We start from the raw sequence: 27,306 nt of genomic DNA on the forward strand, positions 1-27,306 counted from the left end.
TAACAGGTGGAATTCCTTGGCTTTCTCATCATAGTAACATTCAGTTAAATACTTGTCTTTAAAATGTTTTTGAAATTCATTCTAGGTAACCTGCTCCTCATCAATTTTTTTCACTGATTTAATCTCTTCCACCCAAAGTGTAGCCTTACCTCTTAGCTGATATAATGCCAATCAAGCTTTCAATTTATCCATGTATTCGTAAAGTTGAAAATATTTGCTTATATCAATGAGCCAAGCTTCCGCTGCCTCTTCAGATTTTCCTTCGAAAAGTGATGGTTTAATCTTTTTAAATTGTCCTTGTAATACAGATTTCTATTTCTTTGTCTTGCATTGGTCAGAGACATTGTTCGAGCACCCTTCTTCATCTTCCCCATGTTTTGCAGCTGACTTTGCATTTTCCTCTCCATGCTGAGCTGTTAGGGTCTTCTCACTATCTTTAGCACCGGGGTGTGGGTTTTGTTGATTCTGTCGATTGGACAGACTCCTTAGGATCTTCTCTTGTTCTAGACAGAGTCTTTTATTGTCAGTTCTTAAATTGGTCATTTCTGCACGAAGTTGTTGCACAGTTTCAAGTAAGACTGAGTTAGCTTGACGAGACTCTTCGCCTAGCTGAATCCAAATATATGGATTAGCATTCACATAGTTTGTTCTTGGTGAATTGGGTGGTCCTGGGCTCCTCTGCATTTTGTCCCTTTTTGAGTGGAGGTGATCTCTGTGTTCACATACAGATTCACTTAGTTAAATTACAGAAATCACATTCATTGTTTACATGTATATAATTTCCCCAAGAGTCTCAGTGTTCAAACCTGAGGCTCTGATACCATTTGTAACATCCATGTAACCATAATGAATAAAAAAATTATTACTACCCATTAAAAATTTATTACTACCCGAGCACTTTCTCTGTTCCACACCTAGATTATATCCAGTTACAGTTGTGTTTTGTTAATGCATTTCTATCACTAAATATTACTGCTTAATTCCTACTATTAGGAATAAATAATTCTCATAACGTAATACCATCTTGTAGTTACATACTAGATTACTTATCTGTTCCAAATTTGTAAATGGGTCAATCCAGTTTTTTTGGAAAGTCTCTCCTCCTAGCCTCGAGCTTGACGATTACGTCCAAGCCCTCCCCCGAGCACTTTCTTTGTTCCACACTTGGACTATATCTAGTTACAGTAGTGCCTTGGGCCTCAAGACTCCATGGTCCAACCTCAAGTCCTGCACTCAGTTGACTCTAAAATGAGTAACTTCCCACTGGTTTCTCTATCTTCCAACTCAAGGATAGTCCTCTTCTTCTCCTTCTTTCCCTTTTGAGAACTATTTCTTTTAGTTAAGACAAACAATTATATTATATTATCATGTCTAAATTCCTAATTAATCATAATTAGGTAACAACTTGTTATGTAGCTTTTGAGCCTAAGTTAATGTCACAAAGTAGAATAAATGCAGTAAATCATAAAACTAAGTTAAATAACCACAATGAATCTTTCCTCGAAACTAATGTGTTACATTTTCATTTTTCAATTTATTATTAGTGTTTTTTTTTTTTACATTAATGTGCATAATTTGTATTGCTAATTTTATCAAAATTTTAATAATAATTTTATTTTATAATATATTTTTAATTTTTTATTTATATTAATTTTTTTCAATCTTTTTTATTTATTAATTAAAATCGTTATAATTTTATGTATTTTAAAAATATTTATTATTTATTATTTAAAATCATCATAATTCTTATATATTTTTATTAAATTATTATTTTATGTGAATCTAGGCCCATAATGCTTCTTCTGAAAACTAGCCCTTCCAATTTAAAAAAAAAAAACAAAAAAACAAAACATACATGTGTTGCTGTTGCTTCTAAGAACTAGCCCCTCCAATTTAAAAAAAAAAAAAAACAAAAAACAAAACATACATGTCCTGAATTAGACTGCACGCGTTAAAAGATGATCCAGCGCTGTGATCCTTAAAATTTGGTTAAAATATGTTTCCTCTCTAAAATATACCCTGTTGTACTGTGATGAAATAATAAAAACAAAAACTAAATTATACTACTCTGCTGTACCTTGAAGAATTCAAAAAACAAACGAACTAAAAAATGGCCTGTCCAAACTCTGCTGTACCTTGAAGAATACAAAAAACAAACAAACTAAAAAATGGTCTGTCCAAAGGATTGGTTGAGATAAAGATTATCCCGAATTAAAAAAGAGCAAAGTAAGATTAAAGGATGTATTTCGATAGTTGGATAAAGCATAGCTGGCATTTAAAAAATGTATTGTAATATTAGCAACCGTTATGAAAGATTTAAATGAGGTGTACACACGCGACAAGGCAATTGCATGACATGGTCCTCTCGCATTGACGATTTAATTTAATACCTCCAAAATTCAAATGGATGAAGAATCTGACCACTGTAGTCATTTAACTATAACATTGCTGGCCACGCTTTTCGGCGGAGCGCTGACATCCCCACCTCGTCCCCATGTCAACCGATTCTTTAAAAAGCAATCTCTGCCTTGCACTCTCATCGTCTCTCCGGCGGCTGTCGATTCCTTAAGGGCCTCCGCAATTAAGATGAAACTCAAATAAGACTTGGCTTTCTGCTCATATAAATACCATCTTCTGTCGGGTTCTAGTGCAAGTGTTTCGGTTCCTATCTACCTACATGTTTTGTATGATAATATCTTCTTTCTTGCACATTTTGCCTCGATCTCGTCCTGTTTTCATATATCCATGATGTCTAACTGTAAGAGAGTAACCCTTCTCGCTTTGCTTTTTACTTCGTTTCATATCTTTTCTCTAAAACCTGCATACTCTATCGCTACAATTTCTCAATGCCATCTGATGAACGACACCCATGTAGACAATGATATCCCGGTATTGTTGAATAGCAGATCGTCTCGAAAAATTAAGAGTGTAGCCAGAGTTATAGTAGTTTCTAAGGAGAAAGGGAACGACCATTTTACAACGGTCTAGGATGCTAGCAATGCGGTTCCGGCGAATTGTTGGAATTTAATTCCAACTGCAACAATGAACAGCTGTACATGAATCTGATTTGCAGTAAATGTTTCAGCCTGTTCGGTGCAGCAAAGTCGCCTTTGATATTTTTGCACATAAATATGCATTAAAGCTTCAGCTGATTTCCCCTGCAGACAGCCGACTTGATTTTGATAAAGGCATCACCGCCTTGCTGCAATAAATTCTGAGATAAACATTAAAAGATATTTTGTAATATTTTATTGTTTTAATCAGATATTTTTCAGCATATAAATACCGCACAACAGTTCTGTTTTAAAGTTAGAATGTTAGAAGAAGCAGCAGCAGCAGCTGAAGAATCACGCAGAGCAGAGGAAAGCACGCAGCAGCGTGAAGAGGAAGAAGAATAATTTCAGAAGAGTGAAATGCACAGCAGTGCAGAAATTTGAATGTAATTTGTTTTTTATGTTCATCTGTGTGGAACAGAATCGTTCCTTAGTGAATTTCTGAAGTAGATGTTCAGCAATAGAAGTTTTGAAATTCCCTCTGTATGAGGAAGACAAATCTGTAACAGTTAGTTTATTTTGATAAATACAAGTTAAATTTTTCTTGTTGCTGTTATACCGTCACCGTTGCTGAAACACGACGATCAGCGTTGCTGAAACACGTCGTAACTCAAAAATTACCTGACGTCAAAATTACGTTGCTGAAACACCGTTGCTGAAACACCACGAACAGCAACTAAAAATTTTTACGTTGCTGAAACACCGTTGCTGAAACACCTGTTTCAGCAACTGAAAAAAAAAACTGTGTTGCTGAAACACCGTTTCCAGCAAGCGAATTTTTCTGTTTTTCTGTGTAAAAACAGAGTGCGATTTTTGTCTGTTTGTTATGGGATTTATCAGAAAATTCCAACATGGTATCGGAGCCAGTCTAGGCACTCAGTGAGTCAAAAACAGAGATTGTTTTTCACTGTAGGAGCTGTAAGAAGTTTGTTAAGCAGATTTTTCTAGCAGAGAAAGTTTTTACTTGTTTTTAAAAATACAGTCAGTATCTTTTCTTTACCAGTACAGGTTAAGATGGCAGATGCTGGAACAGGTTTGACAAATCCCCAACTGCCTCAGTTTAATGGGAAAAATTACAGTTATTGGTCCATAACAATGAAAGCATTGTTTGCTTCTCAAGGAATATGGGAGCTGGTTGAAACAGGTTATGCTGAACCTGCAGATGCAACAGCACTGGCTGCTTTGACAGCAGCAGAAAGAGACCAGTTGAAGGGTGACAGAAAGAAGGATGCCAAAGCCCTCTTTTTCCTCTTCCAATCAGTACATGAAAGTGTTTTTTCGCGGATTGCAGCAGCAAAAAAGTCCAAAGAGGCATGGGATATTCTCCAAACTGTCTATCAAGGCATGGAGAAGGTGAAGACTGTAAAGTTGCAGATGTTGAGGAGAGACTTTGAAAATCTCAGCATGAAGGAATCTGATACAATAGATTCATTCTTCACTCAGGTTATTGGATTGATAACCCAGATAAGATCTCATGGTGAGATTCTTGAAGATAGAAGAATTGTAGAGAAAATCTTGAGATGTTTACCCTCAAGGTTTGAATCTATTGTGGTGGCAATAGAAGAAACAAAAGATCTCTCACAGTTCACGGTAGATGAGCTGAGTGCTTCTCTGTTGTCTCATGAACACAGACTGAGTAGAGGAACAGATTCCTCTTTTGAGCAAGCATTCAAGACTCAGATGTCTTTTGGCCAAAGAAGAGGTAGAGGCAGAGCAAATTACAGAGGTCGTGGAAGAAGCCAAAACAGAGGCAGAAATTACCCTGCTAGCACAAGCGGAAGGAGCTGCAATCAGAACCAAGCTGAAGGTTCAAGCAAACAGCAAGCTCATGGACAAAGGTATGACAAATCCCAAGTCCAATGTCATTATTGTAAAAAATTTGGACACTATGCCAATGAATGCAAGAAAAAACAAAATGACATGAACAATAGGCAGAATGTTAATTTTGCAAATGAAGAAGATAAGAACCCAAAGAATGTGTTGTTAACATGTAACATAGCACAAGACAAACAAGATGATTTTTGGTTCTTAGACTCAGGTTGTAGTAATCACATGACTGGAAATATTGCAATGTTTGCCAATCTCGATGAAAATGTGAAATCTGAGGTAACAACAGGGACTGATGATAAGATAACTGTCAAGGGTAAGGGCAGTGTCAATATCCGAGCAAAAAATGGAGAACAGATGACTGTGCAAGCTGTATACTATGTACCTGGTCTGAAATGTAATCTTTTGAGCATTGGACAGCTCATGAACAAAGGTTACAACGTGTTCTTCAAAGATGATTTGTGTACTATCAGAGACATACCTCCAAGTAAAAAGATCATTGCACAGGTGCAGATGACCAGCAATAGAATGTTTCCTCTCAAACTCAGGGCAGATTTGAAGGAAGGCAGAACTATTGCGGCTGTAACACAAGAAGTCTTTCAAGAACAGGTGAAAGATGTGAATTGGTTGTGGCATTTGAGATTTGGACATCTCAATTTCGGAGGCCTGAATCTGTTGCACAGAAAGGGCATGGTAAAGGGATTGCCGTTGATTGAGAAACCGGACAGCCTTTGTGAAGGCTGCATCTTGGGCAAGCAACATAAAGAAAGCTTTTCAGCAGGAAAGAGTATAAGGGCAAAAGCACCCTTGGAAATAGTTCACTCTGATGTGTGTGGACCGATGCAAATACCATCATTTGCTGGAAATAGATATGTTTTAACTTTTATTGATGATTACACCAGAAAGACATGGGTGTATATGCTGAAACAGAAGAGTGAAGTGTTTGAGAAATTCCGCCACTTCAAAACTCTTGTTGAAAAGCAGAGTGGGCATTATATCAAAGTGCTCAGAACAGATAGAGGAGGAGAGTACATCTCCCAAGAATTTCTGCGTTTTTGCAGAGAAAATGGCATACAAAAGCAGTTCACAGCAAGGTATACACCTCAGCAAAACGGTGTTGCTGAAAGAAAGAATAGGACCATTCTTGACATGGTCAGAAGTATGCTGAAGGCAAAACATTTGCCGTATGAGTATTGGGCAGAAGCTGTTACTTGCGCAGTTTACATCTTGAATAGATGCCCAACTAAAGCTGTCATGAACAGAATACCAGAAGAGGCATGGAGTGGTCAAAAGCAAACTGTCACTCACATGAGAGTATTCGGTTGTGTGGCATATGCACATGTACCGGATCAGCTAAGGAAAAAGCTTGATAGTAAGGGGGAGAAGTGTGTCTTTATTGGCTATTGTGATGAGTCAAAGGCATACAAACTCTATAATCCATCCACCAAGAAGTTAATAGTAAGCAGAGATGTGCAGTTCATTGAAGATGAAGCTTGGGATGGAAGCTTGGATAAAACGGTGAATGTAAAGACAATAGTGTCTCATGAAGAAGAAGAGGAAGGGACAGCAGCAAATAATCCTTCCTTGGTGGCTCCTCCTACACCACAGCAAGTACAACAAACCACACCACAAGCTGGAATCCGAACAGCCTTGAGAAGTCAAGGAAGAACAGTTGCTGTTACACCACAAACAGCAACTGCTGAAACAGCAACTACTGAAACAGCACAGGGATCAAATACACCCTCAAATTCGGATGGAACTCCAAGCACACCAAGAAGACCAAGATTCAGAAATCTGAGTGAGATTTATGAACAAGGAGAGGTAAGTAACAATACCGGTCTGAATTCATTATTCGCTTTGTATTGTCATATTGATGACCCAATCCATTTTGAAGATGCTGTAAATGAAGATAAATGGATTGAAGCAATGAATGAAGAAATTGGTGCAATAGAGAAGAGTAAAACATGGGAGTTAGTGGATCTCCCTAAAGGCAAAGATGCCATTGGAGTTAAGTGGGTTTATAAGACCAAGAGTAATGCCGAAGGTAAGATTGACAGGCACAAAGCAAGGCTTGTTGTGAAAGGCTACAAGCAGCAACAAGGCAGAGACTATGATGAAACCTTTGCACCAGTAGCAAGGATGGAAACAGTCAGAACAATGTTGTCTATTGCAGCACAACACAAATGGAAGATTTATCAGATGGATGTTAAATCTGCATTCCTGAATGGAGTGTTAAAAGAAGAGGTTTATGTTGATCAACCTCCGGGCTATGAAGTTGAAGGACAAGAGCACAAAGTTTGTAAACTGAAGAAGGCTCTTTATGGGCTGAAGCAAGCTCCAAGAGCATGGTACAGCAGAATTGATGCTTATCTGATTGAGAATGGGTTTGCTAAGTGTGATGGTGAACCCACACTCTACATAAAGCAGAATGACGGTAAGATTATTATTGTTGTTTTATATGTAGATGATCTGATTTTTACTAGCAATGATGCTTCTCTCATTGCTGATTTTAAAGCAGTCATGAAGAGTGAATTTGAAATGACTGACTTAGGCTTCTTAAGATATTTTCTTGGAATTGAAGTAGACCAAAGTGAAAATGGTGTTTTCATTTCTCAAGATAAATATGTAGAAGCTGTTTTGAAGAGATTTAACATGCAGAACAGCAAGGCTGCTGTGACTCCAACAGTAGTGGGGCTGAAATTAACCAAAGAAGACATCAGCAAATATTTTGATCCAAAATTGTACAAGAGCATAGTTGGCAGCCTTATGTACTTGACTGCAACTAGGCCGGACATTATGCACGCTGTGAGTTTAATCTCCAGATTTATGGAAAGACCGAAAGAGACTCATTGGCAGGCAGCCAAGAGAATTCTAAGGTATGTGAATGGAACGAAGGGGTTTGGTATTTTATACTCCTCTTCTGAAAGTTTCATGTTGACAGGTTACACTGACAGTGACTGGGCTGGAAGTGTTGATGATAGGAAAAGCACATCGGGATATGTGTTTCATATGGGATCGGGAGCCATCTCATGGGCTTCCAAGAAGCAACCAGTTGTGGCTTTATCAACAGCAGAGGCAGAGTATGTGGTAGCAACAGCAGCAACATGCCAAGCAGTATGGCTGAGAAGAGTTCTCAAAGATTTGTGTCATGAACAAGAAAATGGCACAACCATTTACTGTGACAATAGCTCAGCAATAGCATTGTCTAAAAACTCTGTTTTTCATAAAAGAACAAAGCACATAGACACCAAATATCACTTCATACGTGAATTGGTTAACAATGGTGAGATTGTTTTACAGCACTGCAGAACAGAGGATCAGCTTGCAGACATCTTGACAAAACCATTAGCAAAGAAAGGTTTTGATCATTTCAGAAAATGTCTGGGTATACAGCAGTTGAAATTAAGGGGGAGTGTTGGAATTTAATTCCAACTGCAACAATGAACAGCTGTACATGAATCTGATTTGCAGTAAATGTTTCAGCCTGTTCGGTGCAGCAAAGTCGCCTTTGATATTTTTGCACATAAATATGCATTAAAGCTTCAGCTGATTTCCCCTGCAGACAGCCGACTTGATTTTGATAAAGGCATCACCGCCTTGCTGCAATAAATTCTGAGATAAACATTAAAAGATATTTTGTAATATTTTATTGTTTTAATCAGATATTTTTCAGCATATAAATACCGCACAACAGTTCTGTTTTAAAGTTAGAATGTTAGAAGAAGCAGTAGCAGCAGCTGAAGAATCACGCAGAGTAGAGGAAAGCACGCAGCAGCGTGAAGAGGAAGAAGAATAATTTCAGAAGAGTGAAATGCACATCAGTGCAGAAATTTGAATGTAATTTGTTTTTTATGTTCATCTGTGTGGAACAGAATCGTTCCTTAGTGAATTTCTGAAGTAGATGTTCAGCAATAGAAGTTTTGAAATTCCCTCTGTATGAGGAAGACAAATCTGTAACAGTTAGTTTATTTTGATAAATACAAGTTAAATTTTTCCTGTTGCTGTTATACCGTCACCGTTGCTGAAACACGACGATCAGCGTTGCTGAAACACGTCGTAACTCAAAAATTACCTGACGTCAAAATTACGTTGCTGAAACACCGTCGCTGAAACACCACGAACAGCAACTAAAAATTTTTACGTTGCTGAAACACCTGTTTCAGCAACTGAAAAAAAAAACTGTGTTGCTGAAACACTGTTTCCAGCAAGCGAATTTTTCTGTTTTTCTGTGTAAAAACAGAGTGCGATTTTTGTCTGTTTGTTATGGGATTTATCAGAAAATTCCAACACGAATAACATGCACTTGATCATAATTCAGGTCAAACCCGGCATTTATAAGTGAGCAACCAATAAACCCGCTAATTAGTTTCATGAGAGAATATGACTCTTACGATATAATTTTGTCTGAAGACTGATACTTTCTGCATGGTTTTGATTCAACAATATATCTCTCCATTAAATTTTGTCTAGAAACGAGTCTTTTAGGATGAGAAACTTAGTGTTCTGGCCTTATGTGATCAGGGAGAAGGTGACAATTCCTGCAGACAAGCCATTTATAGTTCTGAGTGGCTCGGGTGCCAACAATACTGTCATCACTTGGAATGATAGTGCCAAATCAAGTGGAGGGACATTTTACAGCGCAACTGTGTCAGTGTTTGCTTCAGATTTCATGGCCAGATATATCACAATCCAGGTATTTCGCTATTAAATCGTAGTATAATATATAATGTCCTAGTAAAACTGGACATTATTTAAAAGTACATATTTTTGGCGCAGAACTCTTATGGTCCGGGCGATCAAGCTGTGGCACTGAGGATATCGGGAGATCGTTGTGCTTTTTACAGATGCAGATATCTGGGGTATCAAGACACTGTGCTGGACGAGAGCGGGAGGCATTACTTTAGAAGCTGTTTCATCGAAGGTGCCGCTGACTTCATATGCGGTGATGGACAATCTGTCTATGAGGTAAACTCACTGACTGCAGATCATGCAGAATGTTTTCATTGTTTTGCTTTGTCATGGATTAGAGCTGATAAACAATTCTGGTGGTTATGTACTCTTAGAAATGTCGTCTTCATACGATTCCTGAGCTAAATGGCGCAATTACAGCTCAGAGCAGATCCACTCCGGGTGAAGACACGGGCTTCACCTTTCTAAATTGTATCATTACCGGTCGTGGACTAATGTACCTCGGCAGGGCATGGGGACGTTACTCGAGAGTAGTATTTGCTTACACTTACATTGCTGACATTATCTTCCCAGACGGATGGGATAATTGGAAGGATCCTTCCAGAGAATCGTAAGCTACTGCTATCCCAACGAAGCAAATCTAATGCTCACATCTAAGCATGGACTATCAGAATCCCATTCTAACAACATAATCGCTCTTATGTGTCTGTGTGCAGAACTGTGTATTATGGGCTGTACAAATGTTCTGGACCTGGTGCAACAAATAAACGAAGAGTCTCATGGTCGAGAGAACTCAGTGATGAGGAGGCTGCACCGTTTTTAAGTAGCAGTTTCATTGATGGGCAGAATTGGATCAAAAATATGCCAACCGGCCTGTAGAGATATGCTAATTTGTTTCCACTAAATGGCTAAAACGTCAGCCAGTAATTCTCTTCCTTCTACAAATTCCCTCGTTTCTTGACATGTTAAGTTGCATTCGCTGCTCGAGTCTTATTGTCTCAATCAATAAGAGCAACCACGTTGAATAGCATGATCTATTTCACCGGGTCTGTAATTGAAGGGCAAATGTACATTGTAAATGACTCATTTTTTCATTCGTTCACGGTTCTTACTATCATTTATTCATCAATTGTTACCGTCCACAATTTGCTTATGATACCACAATTGATTCATGTATCAATACACCATGAAGAATGCCAGTCTATACGCTTTCATTGTTCAATATTTGTTAACGTCCACATTTTGTTTATAATACCCGCAATGCGAGTCTAGCAGAAAATGATGTCTAGCCAGTAATTGTCATTATGACAATATTTTAAAGTTTGATAATGAGAAGACCAACCAATAAGAGAAGAAGGCTTACGCTGGAACTATGAAGGTGAATTTTTAAGTATATTTAGAGAATTTAGAACGGCATGTGATTTGCTTTTGAAAACTAAATGGTGTAAGGCCTCATCGGGTATTTAATTACTTCGGAGGGTGTTGTCAAATTGGGTATTCAAGTACTTGGGAAGGTGTTGTCAAGCTAGTTTAAATCTTGTGGTGGGAACTGAGTGTAGGTGGTGTGTTGGGAATGGTCATAGGTATTGTTTTTCTCTAGATTTCATGTTATGACATGTTAAACAATTACCTACCTTGATTCCGGCCATTCTCTACCTTGATTCCCAAAATAACAAGTAAATGTGGTTCTTAGAGGTAGCTAGTACCAGATTGACGCACCACGTAGAAATAGGTGCTTCGCAACGTGTTTGCCTTATAAAATCTGCGTTTTAGATTGAATTTACTACGTTGCCCTGGTCTTTCAGATTCATTCGTCGACCATGTGGCTGCTTTGGCTGCGTTGAACTGCTCAGATTCATTAGACTATCAACTCGCTTCTTTGAGCCATTCATCTTGATCCTTGTGAGTCACTGTTCTCTTTACAACCCGGCAGACCTCCATTACAAATTTTTCAAATCCCCAAAGTTCCCATGCCCCCGCGGCTCTTCAACTTATGTCACTTGTTTTGGAGTTTACCCTGGCCCTTGATTCTTCCCCGAAGAATAATACGCACCACATATTTAACTCTGAAATCCAATGAGCCGGAATGTACCAAAAAAAAACCTTTACAATTAAGTTAATGACCTTGTCGTCCCATGCACGCGGGGCGTTTTCTATTCTTAGTCGTTATGTGGGCTCTTCTTTTCGCGTTTTGAAACGCGCTACAAATGCCAAAGCTGATCATTAATTGATGGTTAAAAATTTGTCCACGGTTTCACAAGTTTTGATTGGTTAGTTAGTATAGTTCGGTTGACCTTTAGAGTGCTTGGCGTGGAGGGATTCATCGGTTGACATTTGTGATGTGGGATGGGCCTTCTGGAGTTGACTCTACCCTATGATCTGACACTAGGAATCAGAATGGGCAGTCACGATTCATTTGAAATTGAGTTATTAAGGTTAACATTGGAAGCAAAGAATAATTATTTGAAAGGAAAAAAGGTAACGGTGAAATTTATGGTTAAAAACAATTTTAGGATGGAAGTTTATCTTAAAATTTAAAAATCTTGATGAATCTTATAGTCCCTAATATGAAAATTGTGAAATGTCTGGTGATATTTTTGTAAAAAGGTTTACATTTATAATGATTTTATATTATTCTATATAATTTTTCGGCGAATTTTAAGGTAAATAATTTTGTACTTTAAAATTTGGGCGAATAAGTTTTAGAAAATAATGGAATTTGCTAATATTTTTTTTTTGGAAAAAACATGGAAAATTAGCCCACCTGCTAATATTAGCCCCTAAAATTTTCCATGTTTATGGTTCTCATAAAAGTGTCACTCGAAGAAGATGGAGGAATGTGTTGGAAAGTTTTGTGAAGTTCAGAGACAACCTCAAAAGGTTTTACAGAAGGCTTGTATTAGGAAACTGAAGGTGGTTAAGGTGGCTAAGGAAGTTGAGAAGTGGGTATTCAGAAGGGATGTTATGTTTGACAAGGTATTAGGACTTAGTAAGAGAGCTATTGTTCGATTTTGGGAGTTTGCAACTTGCAGTTTGAAGAAAATGGAGGCCTGTGTTGTATAAAAATTGAAGCCTATTCTAGGTTACAGTCCAAAGATGACCCTACTTCTAAACAATTGGTTATGTATCCATTTCTTGTATCTTGTAGATGTGCACAAAATTATTTGAGTTACTTGGGTTTGGGGAAGGGGAGTAATATAATTAAGGCGTTGGCATGTTCGTTTCAATCTTATTGTCGAAAATCTAAGCCACAAGGTTGTTTGGATTAACTTCCGAGTTTTCCCATAGAACTGTAGACCTAGAAGGCACTTTTCCTTATTGGCAATGCATTTGGAATGTTCATTTTCCTTTATGAGAGAAGCTTATTTAGAGTAGATAAGAGGGTGTTCTGGTTACTTGTTGAAGTGTACTTTGTAGGTGATTTAAAGGCATAATTTAATCTCGGATGGGAGGAAAATTCTCATGGACAGAGGATAGACTATTAACATACCCATTTTCATTTCTTAGGGTGCTACTGGACATGGAATTTGATCCACCAATGCCAAAGAAGAAGAAACTTTCATCCTATGGAGGAGTGTGTGTAGGAAAAGTCCAAATAAACCTCTTTTGGTAGTAAGCAAGTAGGTAATGATTCACCCTCCATTTCTTTGCAAAAACCATCAAGTACGGTATCTCAATATTTTTCTTTCTCACCATCTGCATTATTAGTTGGACCCTCAGAGTCTACTCTTTCTAATGATCCACATATACATACCCCTCAAAAGGATTTAACTAGTGGGGTGGCATCTCGGATATGTTATAATTCTTCAATCAAGTCTAGGGGTTCAAGTATCCCTCTTATTTTTAAATCCCTCCCATTATTGAATTCTCGTCCTCCTAGAGTCTAAGGAAACTAGGACCCAAACTATTTTGGATACCCTTCTCAATCCCTTAGATTGTCCTATTGTTGACACCAAGTCTCCCATAATTGATGGTTGATTGCCTTCCAATATCTCCATATTCAATTCAAGACTTATGGGGTGAGTTAAACCATATCTCAACCATCTTATCTCCCACAATTGGTTCATGATATAATTCCTCCTTCGGAGCCATTAGATTATTCATCCTTGTTGCATCCTCTTCCTATCTTCTTTACTATAGACTCACATCCTATTCCCCATCTTGATTCAACTAAGAGTGTAACCATTAGGAAGACCAAAATATTGGCTCAAAGGGGTAAGGTTTTTGATTCCATGGGAGTCATTCTGAGAATGAAAACCTTATTGGGGAATCATATTCCTCCTTTAACTAATGAGAGTTTGGTTTCTAAGGCTTTTGGAGATTTTTCGCTTTTCTCCATTTCCTCCATGATACTTATGTCTCTAAATATGAGAGGTCTAGGAGGTGCCCCAAAAAAATCCTCCTTGACTCACTTCATTCAATCACAACGTCCTTCACTAATTCTCATACATGAAACTATGGATCTGGTCGATAAGGCCAAGCCTTTCTTGCTCAATGTCTGCCCTATCTAGAACTTAAGTGTGATTGAAGATACATGTATTTCACGTGGCTTGGCTATAATGTGGAACTTGAGGGTTACATATTTTTCCTTGTTTAAATCTTAAATAAGGATTATCATTTTGGGTTAGTTTAGAGGCTATGTTATTCTGGTCTATATTGTGAGTCATTATGGTTCTTTTTATTAGAGAGATGTCTTCGAGAATCTGTTGTATTATTGTGGCATTTAAGAGTGAATTCTCTTATTTCTGCTGGAGATTTAAATATTTCTTTATACGCTAGCAAGGTTTGGAGGGCCCACAATAGGATAAATCCTTTGGTGACTTTATTCAATGAGGTCTTTGCCCATAATCAACTTATGGATATTTCTCGTAGTATTTCCCATCCTACTTGGAGCAATGGGAGGGCTGGAAGGGATGGAATTACTAAGAGACTGGACTTTTTTTGGGAGGGATGGAAGGGATGGAATTACTAAGAGACTGGACTTTTTTTGGTTAAGTAATATCTACTTTACTTTTTGGGAACCACTAGGTCTTAGGTCTATACTTTGGGAATTTTATACCACCTTCCTATCTTCTTGCAATGACAAGATGAATTTTGTTACTGAAATATCCCTTTCAAGTTTAATCATGCTTGGTTGGTGAAGGATGAGTTTTTATCTTTGAATAGATCTAATTGGATGACGCCATTGGAATATGTTTTTTATTCACAAATGAATAGTTTTCTTTTTAAACTTAAGGAGTTGAAATAATAGATTAAAATCTAGGAAAGTAATAAGAAGAAAAAGAGCCATATTTAGTTGAAGGAAATTGAATTAAAAGTAAAAAATCTAGACAACCCAACTAATCTTGATTACTTCTCTATGGAGACCAAAAAGTAATTAATGTAATCAGAGAACAAAATGAGCTATATTATTAGATTTTAAGCGGAAGAATGGTGCTTGAAAAGTAGAGTGGTTTGGATAAAGGTCGGGGATAACAATACAAATTTTTTTCATCATTTGTTATGCAATGCATAAGGGAGAATTCTATTTGGGATCTATAGGATGGAGGAGGAAATATTATATACTCCTGGGGCAACTTGCAATTAGAGGTGGTAAAATATCTTAGGGGATTATATACTACCATAGAAGAAGTCAACATCGATAATCAATTGAAAGTCTTAGAATCATACTCGAGTATCTTCTTGTCAAAAGATGTTGAATATATTGGGAGGTTGGTTACTATTACTAAATTGGAAAAGGTCCTTTGGAATTTTTCCAAGGAAAAAAGTCCAAGACTTGATGGATGCCTAGTTGAGATTTTTCTTCATTTCTTTGATCTTATGTTTGGGGAGGGGGACGACTTACAAAAATTGGTGGAAGAATATAGATGTTCTAGAAAGGTCTATGGGGCTTTGAATTCAACATTTATAGTTCTCATTCCAAAATATACAAAGCCTCAATCTTTCAAGGATTATAAGCCCATATACTTGTGTAATCTTGTTTACAAACTAATTTCAAAGATTATAGATTGTTGATTGAGAGAAACATTATCTTCCTACATCTCTCGGGAATAGTTTGGTTTTCTTAAGGTGAAAAAAATTCATGAGGCCATCAAGGAGGCTCAAGAGTGCTTACACTTGCTAAAAGTAAGAAAGAAATGCTCTCATCTTGAAATTAGACCTTGTGAAGGCATATGACTATGTTGATTTTGGGTTTCTTCATACAACATTTCATAAGATTAGTCTTACTTTTGGAGTGGTTCAGTGGATTATGGTGTGTGTATCTTTTGTTCAATTTGCAACCTTAATAAATGGAGTTGCTTCCATGATTTTTAAGGAAAAAAGGTGATTGAGACAAGGGTGTTCCTTGTCACTATGGTTGTTTATAATTGTAATTGAAGGTTTAATTCAACTAATAAAATTGGGGAAGATGAGGGACTAAATTTACAGGCATTCGGGTACCTAGGAACCTGTCAATCTCTCATATACTTTTTTGATGATGTCCTTTGTTTTGGAAAAGGTGCTCTCATGGAATGAAGAAATTATTACAAAGTAACCTATTCCTTCAGTTGTGCTACTAGTTTATATATGAGTAGGGAAAAATATGCTTTCATTTGTTTTTAGGTTGATGCTATAATTTTAGTCAAAATTTCTAATCTTTTTACTATCCACATTTATCCATTAGCTCAAAGGTTTACTTCCTTAGGTTTTTTCCTTAAACCCAATAAGTATGTTATGCAATATTGGAGGTGGTTAATTGGAAAATTAAAAAGTAAGATGAATATGTGGACCTGTGAATGGTTAACCAGGGGAGGGAGACTCATTTTAGTCAAGGTCGTGCTTCAAAACATGCATGTGGACTGGATGCATATTGCTATGGTGCCAAAATCCATTATCAAGTAGATTAATTCATTAATAGACAATTTCATATGGGAAGGTAGTACAAATAGGAAAAAGTTTCACTTGGTAAACTTAAAGGAACTGATACAACCTAAAAAGGAAGGAGGATGGGGACTTAAGAACTTGAAGGGGTTCGATTGGGCTCTTGTAGTTAAAACACTCTAGAGGGCGATTCATGGAGAAGAATTATGGTCGTACTTGGTAAAAGATAAATTTTACCTTTCAGATACCCTCGTTCATGTTTGTATCAAATAGAGCATATCTACATCCAAAGAGGTGACTTCCATTTGGTGTTCTCTTTTCAAAATTAAACATTGGCCGGCTGGAAGCATATATTTGAAAATTGACAATGGAACTAAGGTAAGTATTAGAGAGTATGCCTTTGTTTTATTTGTTGGTAACTCATGTGTTCCACAAAAAAATGATTAGATTCCACCATCAAAGAGGGATCTATTATTTGAATTAGATTATGGAAGATTGTCATTTTCCCTGTTTAGGCACAATTTGGTGATCCCCTAGAGACCTGGGCTTGGAAGATAAATCGGAAACACATTGGAATTTATATATTAATGACATTGATTAGGAAGGGGTAACCCTTTCATAGGAAGAGGACTTATTACATTGGAATGGGAATTAGGAGGATGGGAAGGTTCTAGTGAGGGAGGCTTATATGCATGGTTCAAATTTCCCAATGGTCACAAACTAGTTATGGTGGTATAATAAACTCTAGAAGTGGAAGCTCCCCATGAAATTGAAACTATTTGGTTGGTTATGCTTTAAAAATAAATTTCTCACATGGGATAACTTATGGAAAAGGGGTTTTCAAGGATCTAAGAGATGCCCCATGTGCAAAATAGAGGAAGAGACAATTACACATTTAATTTTATAGTGTTCTTTTGTTGTTGGGATCTGGATGATAATTCAGAATTTACTAAAGATTTATTCAACCTGGAATATAATAAATTTACAATATTGCATCAAGGATATGAAAAACCCAACCATGGTTTTTCTCATGAAATTCAATGTACACATTTTTACAAGAAAAATGGGTTGAGTCAAGGGACACAGATTCCAAAGTTGAGGAGGTTTCTTGCTTGGGATATTCAAGGTTTCCTTGTTGTAGAAAAAATGAATTGGCTATGAAAACCATTAAAGGATGGTTGGTTTTTTTTAATGGATTGGTTTTCTAAATTTAATTGGGCTGCAAGAGAGGTACACAGGGCCAACCTATCTTGAAAAATATTACAAGGCAGTAAGGACAAGTAATTTATGAAGTTTAGAGGCTATGCAAACAAATATGGAAAAAAGGGAAGAAAATTTGACTTATAAAAGAAAAGAAAAACAAGAGAGAGATGCATTCAATCATCATTCAACATGTAATGAGGAGAATAGGAGGAATAACAAAGGAGACTTGTAGGAAGAAAAGAAAGATAGTGATATCAATTTTGTTTAGCAAGAAGAAAGAAGATCTATCCTAGGTGAGGAACAATGACCTCTCAATTCCTTGTATACCCAAGGAGTGGAGATAGTGTTTCTTCAGATTCCCTTGATGGTTGCGGTGGAGGGTTTTGCGTTGGATTCCTAAAAGGATGATCTCTGGAGCCTTTCTTGCTATTTGGTTTTATAGCGGATTCTAGATTCCACAATGTTAGGCCCCTATACTACTAGTGTAACCCCTTATTGTTATTAGTACAACCCACTTATTATATTGATGTACCCATGTAGTGCCCATATTGTCACTATTGTGCCCCATAGAAGCCCACTATTGTTATTATTGTGCCCTTACATTATTATTGTTATGTCGGCTCTGATTATGTTATGACCCCTTAGACTCCTATATATAGAAAGGAGGTCTTTTCATTTGTATCATCCAAGAATTGTTCATTTATGTAATATAAAGGAGGTTGCCCCCTCGAAGAGGTTGAATTCTAAGGCGTTGATCTATCTTTTCTATCTTTTCTTGAGCTGGTTTCATAACATTTGGTATCAGAGCTTTGGATTCTAGGGTTTCGCTGCTCCAAACAGGTCATCGTGGCATTTTCGCTATAACTTTTTTTTCTTCCACGTTTCATAAGTTGCAAAAAAAACCCATTTGAGAAGAGATCGTGCGGAATTGCAGGTCCGAATTTCAGAGTTTTTCGCTCTATATTTGTGGAGATATGATCTGAGGAAGTTGGTCTTTTTGCAGACTCCTGAATTACATTCCAACAGGTTACCTGGGGAAAATCGTCATAGCTTTCTCTCTGAGCATCGGATTGAAATTTCATAAGAAGGTACAGAAAGAGGACGGACTATAGTTTTCTTGTATATATTTTCAGAGCCAAAGGTTGAAATAGGGACACGTGGCACTTCATACAAGTTTGCTCTTCTGGAAAGGTCTATAATCAGGGCATCTTACGAGATTGTGCATAACTCTTTCTTGGAGAATCCAATTTGGATCAGACTGGTGGCATTGGAAAGAGGACACAGAAGGCTACTATAGGTTACAATTTCAGAACTTAAAGATCCGAAAGTACAGAGTTACAATCGTTTCAAGATCAAGCTCCTAAAATCAAGAAAAAGCAAGATGAGGAAGTTTGATGGCAAGGATCTGGTAAATTGGATACTTCAGATGGAGCAATATTTTGATCTACATGGTGTACCACTGTTACAAAAGGTATGTATTGCATCTTCATATTTAGAACCGGATCAATTTTTATGGTATGAAGGGCTTTGTTCTCATAAAAAAATTTGTTACGTGGTCAATTTTCACGAAGGAAATGATAGCACATTATAAGGATACAAAGAGCAACACATTCTTTAGAGCAACAACACAAAAATTGGAAAGATTAAAAGGGCTTTGTGACATAGTGGAAAGAAAAATTATGGAAACCAAGAAGCATACCCCTCACAACTATAAAGATGGTGTCACACGGAATCAGTCAAGGGTGCGGACACAGCTGACCTTCCTAGAAGTCTAAGACATTCTAATGACAAACAAAACAAACTGGAGCTATCCTTCTCTAAACATACATTATGATATGAGAAATCAAGTGTTTCGTTCTTACCTCTGTCCAAACGCTGTTGTAGAAGTCCAAGCTTTGTTGATCCGGATGAGCTCCTCCCGTTCTCCAAAACCTGCAATCACCAACAGTCAAACAATTAAATAGCACCTGATTATAACATAAAACAAAGCATATTCAACATATAGACCAAGGAGTACATGAAATAACCCATTAACAACAAGCTATTGAGAAGAATGGACCAATTTGCATTAAAGGTAATCAAAAGGAACCATTACAACCTGAGCCTTGGTGTTGTGCAAGCTCCTTCCAGGGTCCACAAGAGTCTTCCTCTACTTTGACAAAGCTCACCCACTTCCAAATAGAACAAGTAAAGATGACAATCTCTCCTCACAAGCTTCTAAATAGGAGTCCTAATTCCTGCAGCATTTACCCTTAGAAATCTATAGCTTTCAACCTCCCTCCTTCTGGCCCAATGCCTGTATTTATAGTGCTCAAGAGGAAGTTAATCAGGTCCACCATCAATGGGATAGTCCCCTCTTTGGATGGGATCACTCCCTTATTGATGGGATAAGTTCCTCTTTGGTAGGAGTGCATGAACCATCTGGAGGCACTCAATACACGTCAAACAACCTTCTAGAATGCTCTAGAAATGACCACAAGTAAGTTTTTGAAGATAAAACTTGCGCATTTTAACCTTTTCAGAGGGACGCACCTGCCCCTTTAGATACAGAGCGTCCTTGGACGCAGACCTTATGAACAATAGGTGCGTACCCGCAGGCAAGGTTTGAGAGAACCTGCGTACCCAGAGATAAACATATTTATAAAGACTTTCTCTCTTGCTTGGAGTTTGACATGAATAGCAGAGGCATAAGACTTGCTCAAGAGGGTAGTATGACTGTTGATAGAGCCATACCAACTGTAAATAGACATGGTGACATTTTTTAGGATCTGGTAAATTGGATACTTCAGATGGAGCAATATTTTGATCTACATGGTGTACCACTGTTACAAAAGGTATGTATTGCATCTTCATATTTAGAACCGGATCAATTTTTATGGTATGAAGGGCTTTGTTCTCATAAAAAAACTTGTTACGTTGTCAATTTTCACGAAGGAAATGATAGCACATTATAAGGATACAAAGAGCAACACCTTCTTTAGAGCAACAACACAAAATTTGGAAAGATTAAAAGGGCTTTGTGACATAGTGGAAAGAAAAATTATGGAAACCAAGAAGCATACCCCTCACAACTATAAAGATGGAAGTGTTGTTTCTCCTAGCCTTCCACAACCTACAAGGGTTACACCACAACAATTGGAAGAAAAAAGAGAAAAAGGGCTTTGTTACAATTGTGATAGCAAATGCACTAAAGGTCATAAGTGTGCTGAGAAGAAATTATTTTACATAGAATATGAAGAGGAGGAAGAAAAGGATCAAGAAACATCAAAAGAAGAAGATATACGCTAGGACCCCACCCCAAAGAAAGAAGAAATGAATCAGACCATATCTTGTAAAGCATTGGCAAGAATTACCACTCCTCAAACTCTCAAGATAGAAGGACATATCAAGAAGAAAAAGGTGCAAGAAGTGAAAGATCACATTGAGAAAGAAGAAATGAACCCAACCATATCTTGTAATTCATTGGTCGAAATTACCACTCCTCAAACTATCAAGATAGAAGGACATATCAAAAAGAAAAATGTTCAAGAAGTGAAAGATCACATCGAGCATCAAGAAATAAATCCGACCATATCTTGTAAAGGATTGGAAGAAATTACCACTCCTCAAACTCTAGAGATAGAAGAACATATCAAGAAGAAAAAGGTTCAAGCAGTGAAAGATCACATCGAGCATCAACAACAAGTTCTCCAACTTTTAAAGGATAACGCCACTTCGGTGAAAAATCAAACGAAACAGCAGGTAGATCAACATCGTAGTGGAAAATGTTTTGATGTAGGTGATTGGGTATTTTTACTGCTACATCTCAAGCAAGATATTTATGAGAAGGAAATGTTGGCAATACTACATGCACTTAAAAATGGCGACCTTACCGAATGGGAAGACTCTTCAAGGATTAGGATGTGGAAGCATTGTTCTGTGCTATTTCTATTATCCAACCAGATTGGATAAACAAAGCAAGGGATGAATGGAAGAAGGACGAAGAAGTATGGCCACTTATTCAAAAGTTGCAAAAGATCCCAATTAAAACAATATTGCCAGAAATTGAAGAGGAAGGAAAAATCATATTGGAACTTGGAGCAGTCACAAATAAAAGAACCCGACAGCTACGAATCGATCAATTTCAGAGTATCTCATCAAGTGGAAGAACTTACCCGCTGAAGATTCCACATGGGAGGACAAGAATTTTATACAGAAGCATCAAGAACTACTCAAGCGTCGAGGACAACGCTTTTTGAAGGAGAAGGGCATGTTAGGCCCCTATACTACTAGTGTAACCCCTTATTGTTATTAGTACAACCCACTTATTATATTGATGTACCCATGTAGTGCCCATATTGTTACTATTGTGCCCCATAGAAGCCCACTATTGTTATTATTGTGCCCTTACATTATTATTGTTATGTCGGCTCTGATTATGTTATGACCCCTTAGACTCCTATATATAGAAAGGAGGTATTTTCATTTGTATCATCCAAGAATTGTTCATTTATGTAATGTAAAGGAGGTTTCCCCTTGGAAGAGGCTGAATTCTAAGGCGTTGATCTATCTTTTCTATCTTTTCTTGAGTTGATTTCATAACACACAAGGTGGATGAAACCACATTGTTTTAATTGAAGGGCAGAGACTTATTTATGTGGATTCCCTTGACATTATTGGGTGGAGGAAACAAGCCTTTGGATTCCATGTGTGTTTTGATTGGATGCCATTAGATAACTAGATGGTGGAGGTTGTTGGCCTCTGGATTCCTTGTAGATTTGGCAACTGTTGAGTTGTTGGTGGGTGGAGGAAGGATACCTTTGGAGTCCCTACTTCATATTACAGTTGATGTTTTCTCCCCTTGAGCAAGGCCCCTCATTCTCTGGAATGTGGCTCGGGGGTGATAGCTTCAAGTGAGGACCGACTGTAGCTTTCTATGGTTGGGTGGAGAGTCCCTGCCCCAAAATTAGTTTCCCATACTTCTGTTTTCAATTCAAGATAAGTCCTTGTACATGTGTCATGTACTAATGGATGTATTTGTATATGTTTTGACTCTTAAATTTAAGTTGCATTGATTTCTTGAAATGTGCATAATTTATAGTGATAATTTGAAAAGAAAGAGACCCTATTGAGTACCCCTGAGTTGATTGAGCTAAAATTGTAGCTAAATGAGATGTTGGAAAAGGGCTATATGAGGCCAGGTGTGTGACCATGGAGAGCTCTATTACTCTTTGTAAATAAGAAGGATAGGACCCTTAGATTATGAATTGATTACAGGAAATTAAACAAGGCAACCATGAAGAACATGTACCCATTTCCAATAATTGAGGATCTCTTTTATCAATTGAGGGGAGCGATAGTCTTCTCCAAGATCAACTTGAAGTCTAGATACCATCAAGTAGGGATCATGTGCACTTCAGTGGAACCTGTAAGTGGACTTGGAAATCTCGAAACTGCCATCTCTGACACCCGCTGTAGTTGTTTCAGAAAAGGTGTTGGAGGGTGTTAGAATGAATATGCTCCACTGATTTGACGATCTATGGCTTCTTCTTTTTGACCATACCGAGCAGTGACCTCTTTGTAAATACCATGTACTTTACCCTGTTAGAGTTGCTTATGGCGAATTAGGTTATGTTTCATTTTCTTGAGCCACATATAATGTACAATTCTCAATTTGTGGATAATTTTGATAGAAAAGGTTTGTGAGGGTAAATGAGAAGCACTTCCCAAATTGATAAAGGAATGAAAAAGTAACCCGAATAAGTTTACAGAGGAATCCTCTTGCCTATATTTTATTCATCCCTTAACTTCTCCTTATTTTTCATTGATTCCATGCTTTGCCAAATGATTTCTTTGAAACAAGTCTCACAATTCCTTGTAGATTGGGTCCCTTTTATTGAAAAGGATTCCAATGGCTCTATTTTTAACTGGGACTAAATTGTGTCTGATAACTTGGCTAAGCATATCCTCCATTTTAGTTCTAAGCAAATGACCAATCATAACCCACCATTTTAAATGTTTTCTTATGTGATGGACGCCATTTGTTTTTCTTTGGACTTCCCATGCATGGGATGGAAATTGACACTTGTCAACCCTCTTCCCATCCATGTTTATCATAGTGTACTTTGGGAGGAAAACTATTTTGATCATTTATACCACATTTGTCACCTCATGATGATTCCTTTATACCAAACCATTTTCAATTCTAATCTTCCAAGGATGTCTCCAACTTCCATGGATTGTTTGAACATAATTGAGAATAATTATGTTAAGGATATTTTTATTTACATTAGGGTTTGGGGAATCAATGACTACCCACATGTTTTACCCCTTTATGTCCCAGAAAAACTATTATCTAGAGAAATTTCTTATCAAAATTTCAACATGTGTAACCCATGAGCTTAGGAAAGCTTCCAAGAATCTTTGTCCATGCTTCCCTTTACAAGTTGGTTTGTTCACTCTCTAGAATTATCAGCATGCTGAGAAGGAAATTCAGGCTCTACACGAATTAAATCTTGCTACTATTCCTTCCAAGCCTCATGACCCTTCTAAAGTAGTGGAAAATTTAGCTAAAGAAGCACATATCAAAGGCTATGTCCATGAAATTAACAAGTACGATGTTTTGTTTTTTGTGTCTTATTCTTATGTTTTAATTAGTAATGAAGCAAACCAATTATCCCTAGATGAATACCATCATTTCCTTGTGCTTATAGATACCCATAGGTCAACTCTGCCACTCCATTTACTCAAGTTACCTAAAGGTGATGGTATCATTGAAAATACTACTAGTTCTTCCACACAGGTCACACCTCAAACTACTCCCATTCATATTTATTTTGTATATTCACGAGATCAGACCTCTTCAATCAATCAACTAGCCAATGAAATTCCAAAGAATGGAAAACATTTATGGATATTACTTCAACACCGGTACAATAGGAGAAAGAAACAACATCACTTGAGTTAGATACAATTGATAATATTATGCATCAAACAATTAAATTTTCTCCATATACTTCAAAAGTCTACTTTTGCACAATCTGGTGTTATTTTAAAAACACCTATTAGTGCTCAGTTTAATGTGGAAAAATTCTAGCACATCTAACCATGGAAATCCAATTAAATGTTGATGAAATTCCACTCATTGATATATTCTACAATCCTCAACATAAAGTCATTTTAAAGAAAAGAAGGAAATAGAGGAAAGTTGTTGATACAAAAGTTTTTAGAATATGCACTGCATTGCAAGCTACTTCATTAGAAATGATCTAGAAATATGCATCAATCGCTCCTCATCAAGAATTTGAAGAATTAAGACAATATGAAAGGGCCTATTCTTTCACCAGTATAGATAAATCTACCCAAGTTAAATAGTTTATAAAAGAAAAAGAGGAAAGAATTCAAAAATCAAAACAAGAGGTTTCACAGTTCTAAGCAGAGTTGTAAGCACATGTTTCCTTTTTCATAAACTAGCATAACTCCGAGATTAAGAAAAGCGATCAAAGAATAAATGAATTGCAACAGAAAATAGAACAAGTAGAAGTAAATACTTTGACCTTGTTAAATTCAAACATGAAGCGCATGAGCTCGACCTACAAATTTGACGTCAAAAACAACTTCTCTGCAACAAGCTAAGTCTGATACAGTATCAAATCAAGATCGTCAATGCATTGATTGATGAAATTATTGATATTGATAGCCAGTATGATGATACCAATCTTAATTTCAGTGAACTCTTGGAATGGTAGGTATACTCAAAGAGATTTTATCCTAATTTTCCAAATATCACTTAGATTCAAAGATCCACAACTCTCCACACATGGAAAGACAAAATACATTTGGTCAGAAGACTGGTTAATAATTCTTAGTAACATTCTAGTTCAGTCACTCAATCTATTACCCAATCACTTATGGAAGAAAAGTTTGTATCAAGAGCTTAAGAAGATGCTTTCCGAAAGGCAGATGTATTACAACAAAGGTGGTTAAGTAATAGCGAAAAATGCAGTAAAAAAATTGAGTAGTCGTCACAAGTGGATTTCAAGTTGAATTGGGAACTTTTCATTAAACCACATGGTTACTTGCAAGTAACAATGACTATTATAGAATACGAAACCTAGTTGTTTCCACCTTTAAAATCTCATTTCATTAGTTGTAAAATGAGAATCAAGCCTCATTCACCTCCTAAGTTGTCACCACTTCTAGAAGTTTTTCAACGATGGACAAATTCCACTGGCTCAACCTTTGCAATAATTCATTTGAATTAATATGTAACACCCTCCTCCCACATTTAATCAAGTTAACTAGTCTACTGGGGTAGAAATGTGATGAGAGGCTACTATGATTTGATTCAACTCCCCATGTACAATTAGGGAAGTGGAACTAACAAAACACAACCAATTTGACCTTCTACACATGTCACTGCATCCCCAAGAGCCAACCAATCTTTCTAGGTGACAAAAACCTGAGGCAACATAACATTATACTAGCCTAGAGCCTCAGTCGCTCGCATGATATGGGAATGCATGCGACTAGGACCCTCCAGTCGCTCTCACAACAAGGGCATGCAAGCGATTGAGGTCTTTTTCAGCTAGTTCTGAGTCTACGACCCCAGATTTTGTGCCACTTTTTCAGGGCCAAGAATCAGGCCACTTCCCAAAACTTGATGAAGCTTATAGAAATGAAAAATAACATCGAAAAAATTACACTAATGAAAATAATTGAATAAATAATTTATTGGACCCCTACTAGCCATGACAGGCATTTCGTCAAACATGTCACAAATATGCATTCTAGAGGTCATAAAAACATATATGAGAATATGGGTCTCATACTTATCTAAGAATCACTAAGAATCATTGATGCCATATCACATTAGCCGCATTATCATTTATTAGGAAATATATTCATTGTTTCTTCATTTACAAGTCAAAACATGATGAGATCCATAAATCATCACTGTCATAAAACATATTCATAACCAACATATAAAAAACATAAATAACAAGGATACAAAAACCATAAAATACACATATAAACCAATAAATTTACACATGAAATACCAAGGAGAATGAACTCTTATTAATGAATGCATAAGCCAACCACGTATGGGACTTCAACGAACCACCTGACCATAGATTGGCTGAACCAAACATTTCTTTCAGCCAATCACCCCTGTGCCATATTCCAAGCATGAATGTGGAACTCATAACCAAAATCAACCAGGGATTCTTGAGGCTACACCACCTTATCTTCATAAATAGAACTAGGCTTTACAACAATCCTCGTTAGATCACTAGGTGCTAAACAAGAATGGATGCCATCATATTTCTCCACCTACACAGTGCGGGATTTTCCTGTCCCCTAGTCTCTAGGATTTAACATATATCCCACCATAAAATGGTTGAGGATCCCTAGGCATAATCGAGACTCCACCTTCTAGGCTTTATGATATATATTTCCCTTCACCGACCAAGGAATCCTAGGCCTGATCGAGGGCACGCACCTCTAGAATTTACCATATATCCCGCCATTCACCAGTTCAAGGATTCGTAGGCCCACTGAGGTAACACAAAATCTATCTTTACCGCAACCGACAACTCGGTTCAGGGGTTACTAGGCCAAGGCTTTACAACAATCCACAATATGATTTAGGGATCACAAGACCATGTGTTCTTTCTTTCAGAGACCACCTCAC

General features: G+C 37.1%; 1 protein-coding gene across 1 annotated transcript; it reads left to right on the top strand.

Moving 5' to 3' along the window:
* The first annotated feature begins 2,403 nt into the window (after positions 1-2,403).
* Positions 2,404-10,448, top strand: LOC149235531 (putative pectinesterase 11). The gene is made up of 6 exons (XM_089368581.1): positions 2,404-2,556; positions 9,121-9,218; positions 9,402-9,573; positions 9,657-9,845; positions 9,944-10,179; positions 10,286-10,448. The coding sequence occupies exons 1-6, from the start codon at positions 2,404-2,406 to the stop codon at positions 10,446-10,448; spliced, it is 1,011 nt and encodes a 336-aa protein (XP_089224707.1).
* Positions 10,449-27,306: the final 16,858 nt, after the last annotated feature.

This window comes from Pinus tabuliformis, chromosome 8 (assembly GCF_031772625.1).
Source record: "Pinus tabuliformis cultivar Carrire ecotype Pingquan chromosome 8, CPIR1, whole genome shotgun sequence".
Taxonomy (NCBI): Eukaryota; Viridiplantae; Streptophyta; class Pinopsida; order Pinales; family Pinaceae; genus Pinus; species Pinus tabuliformis.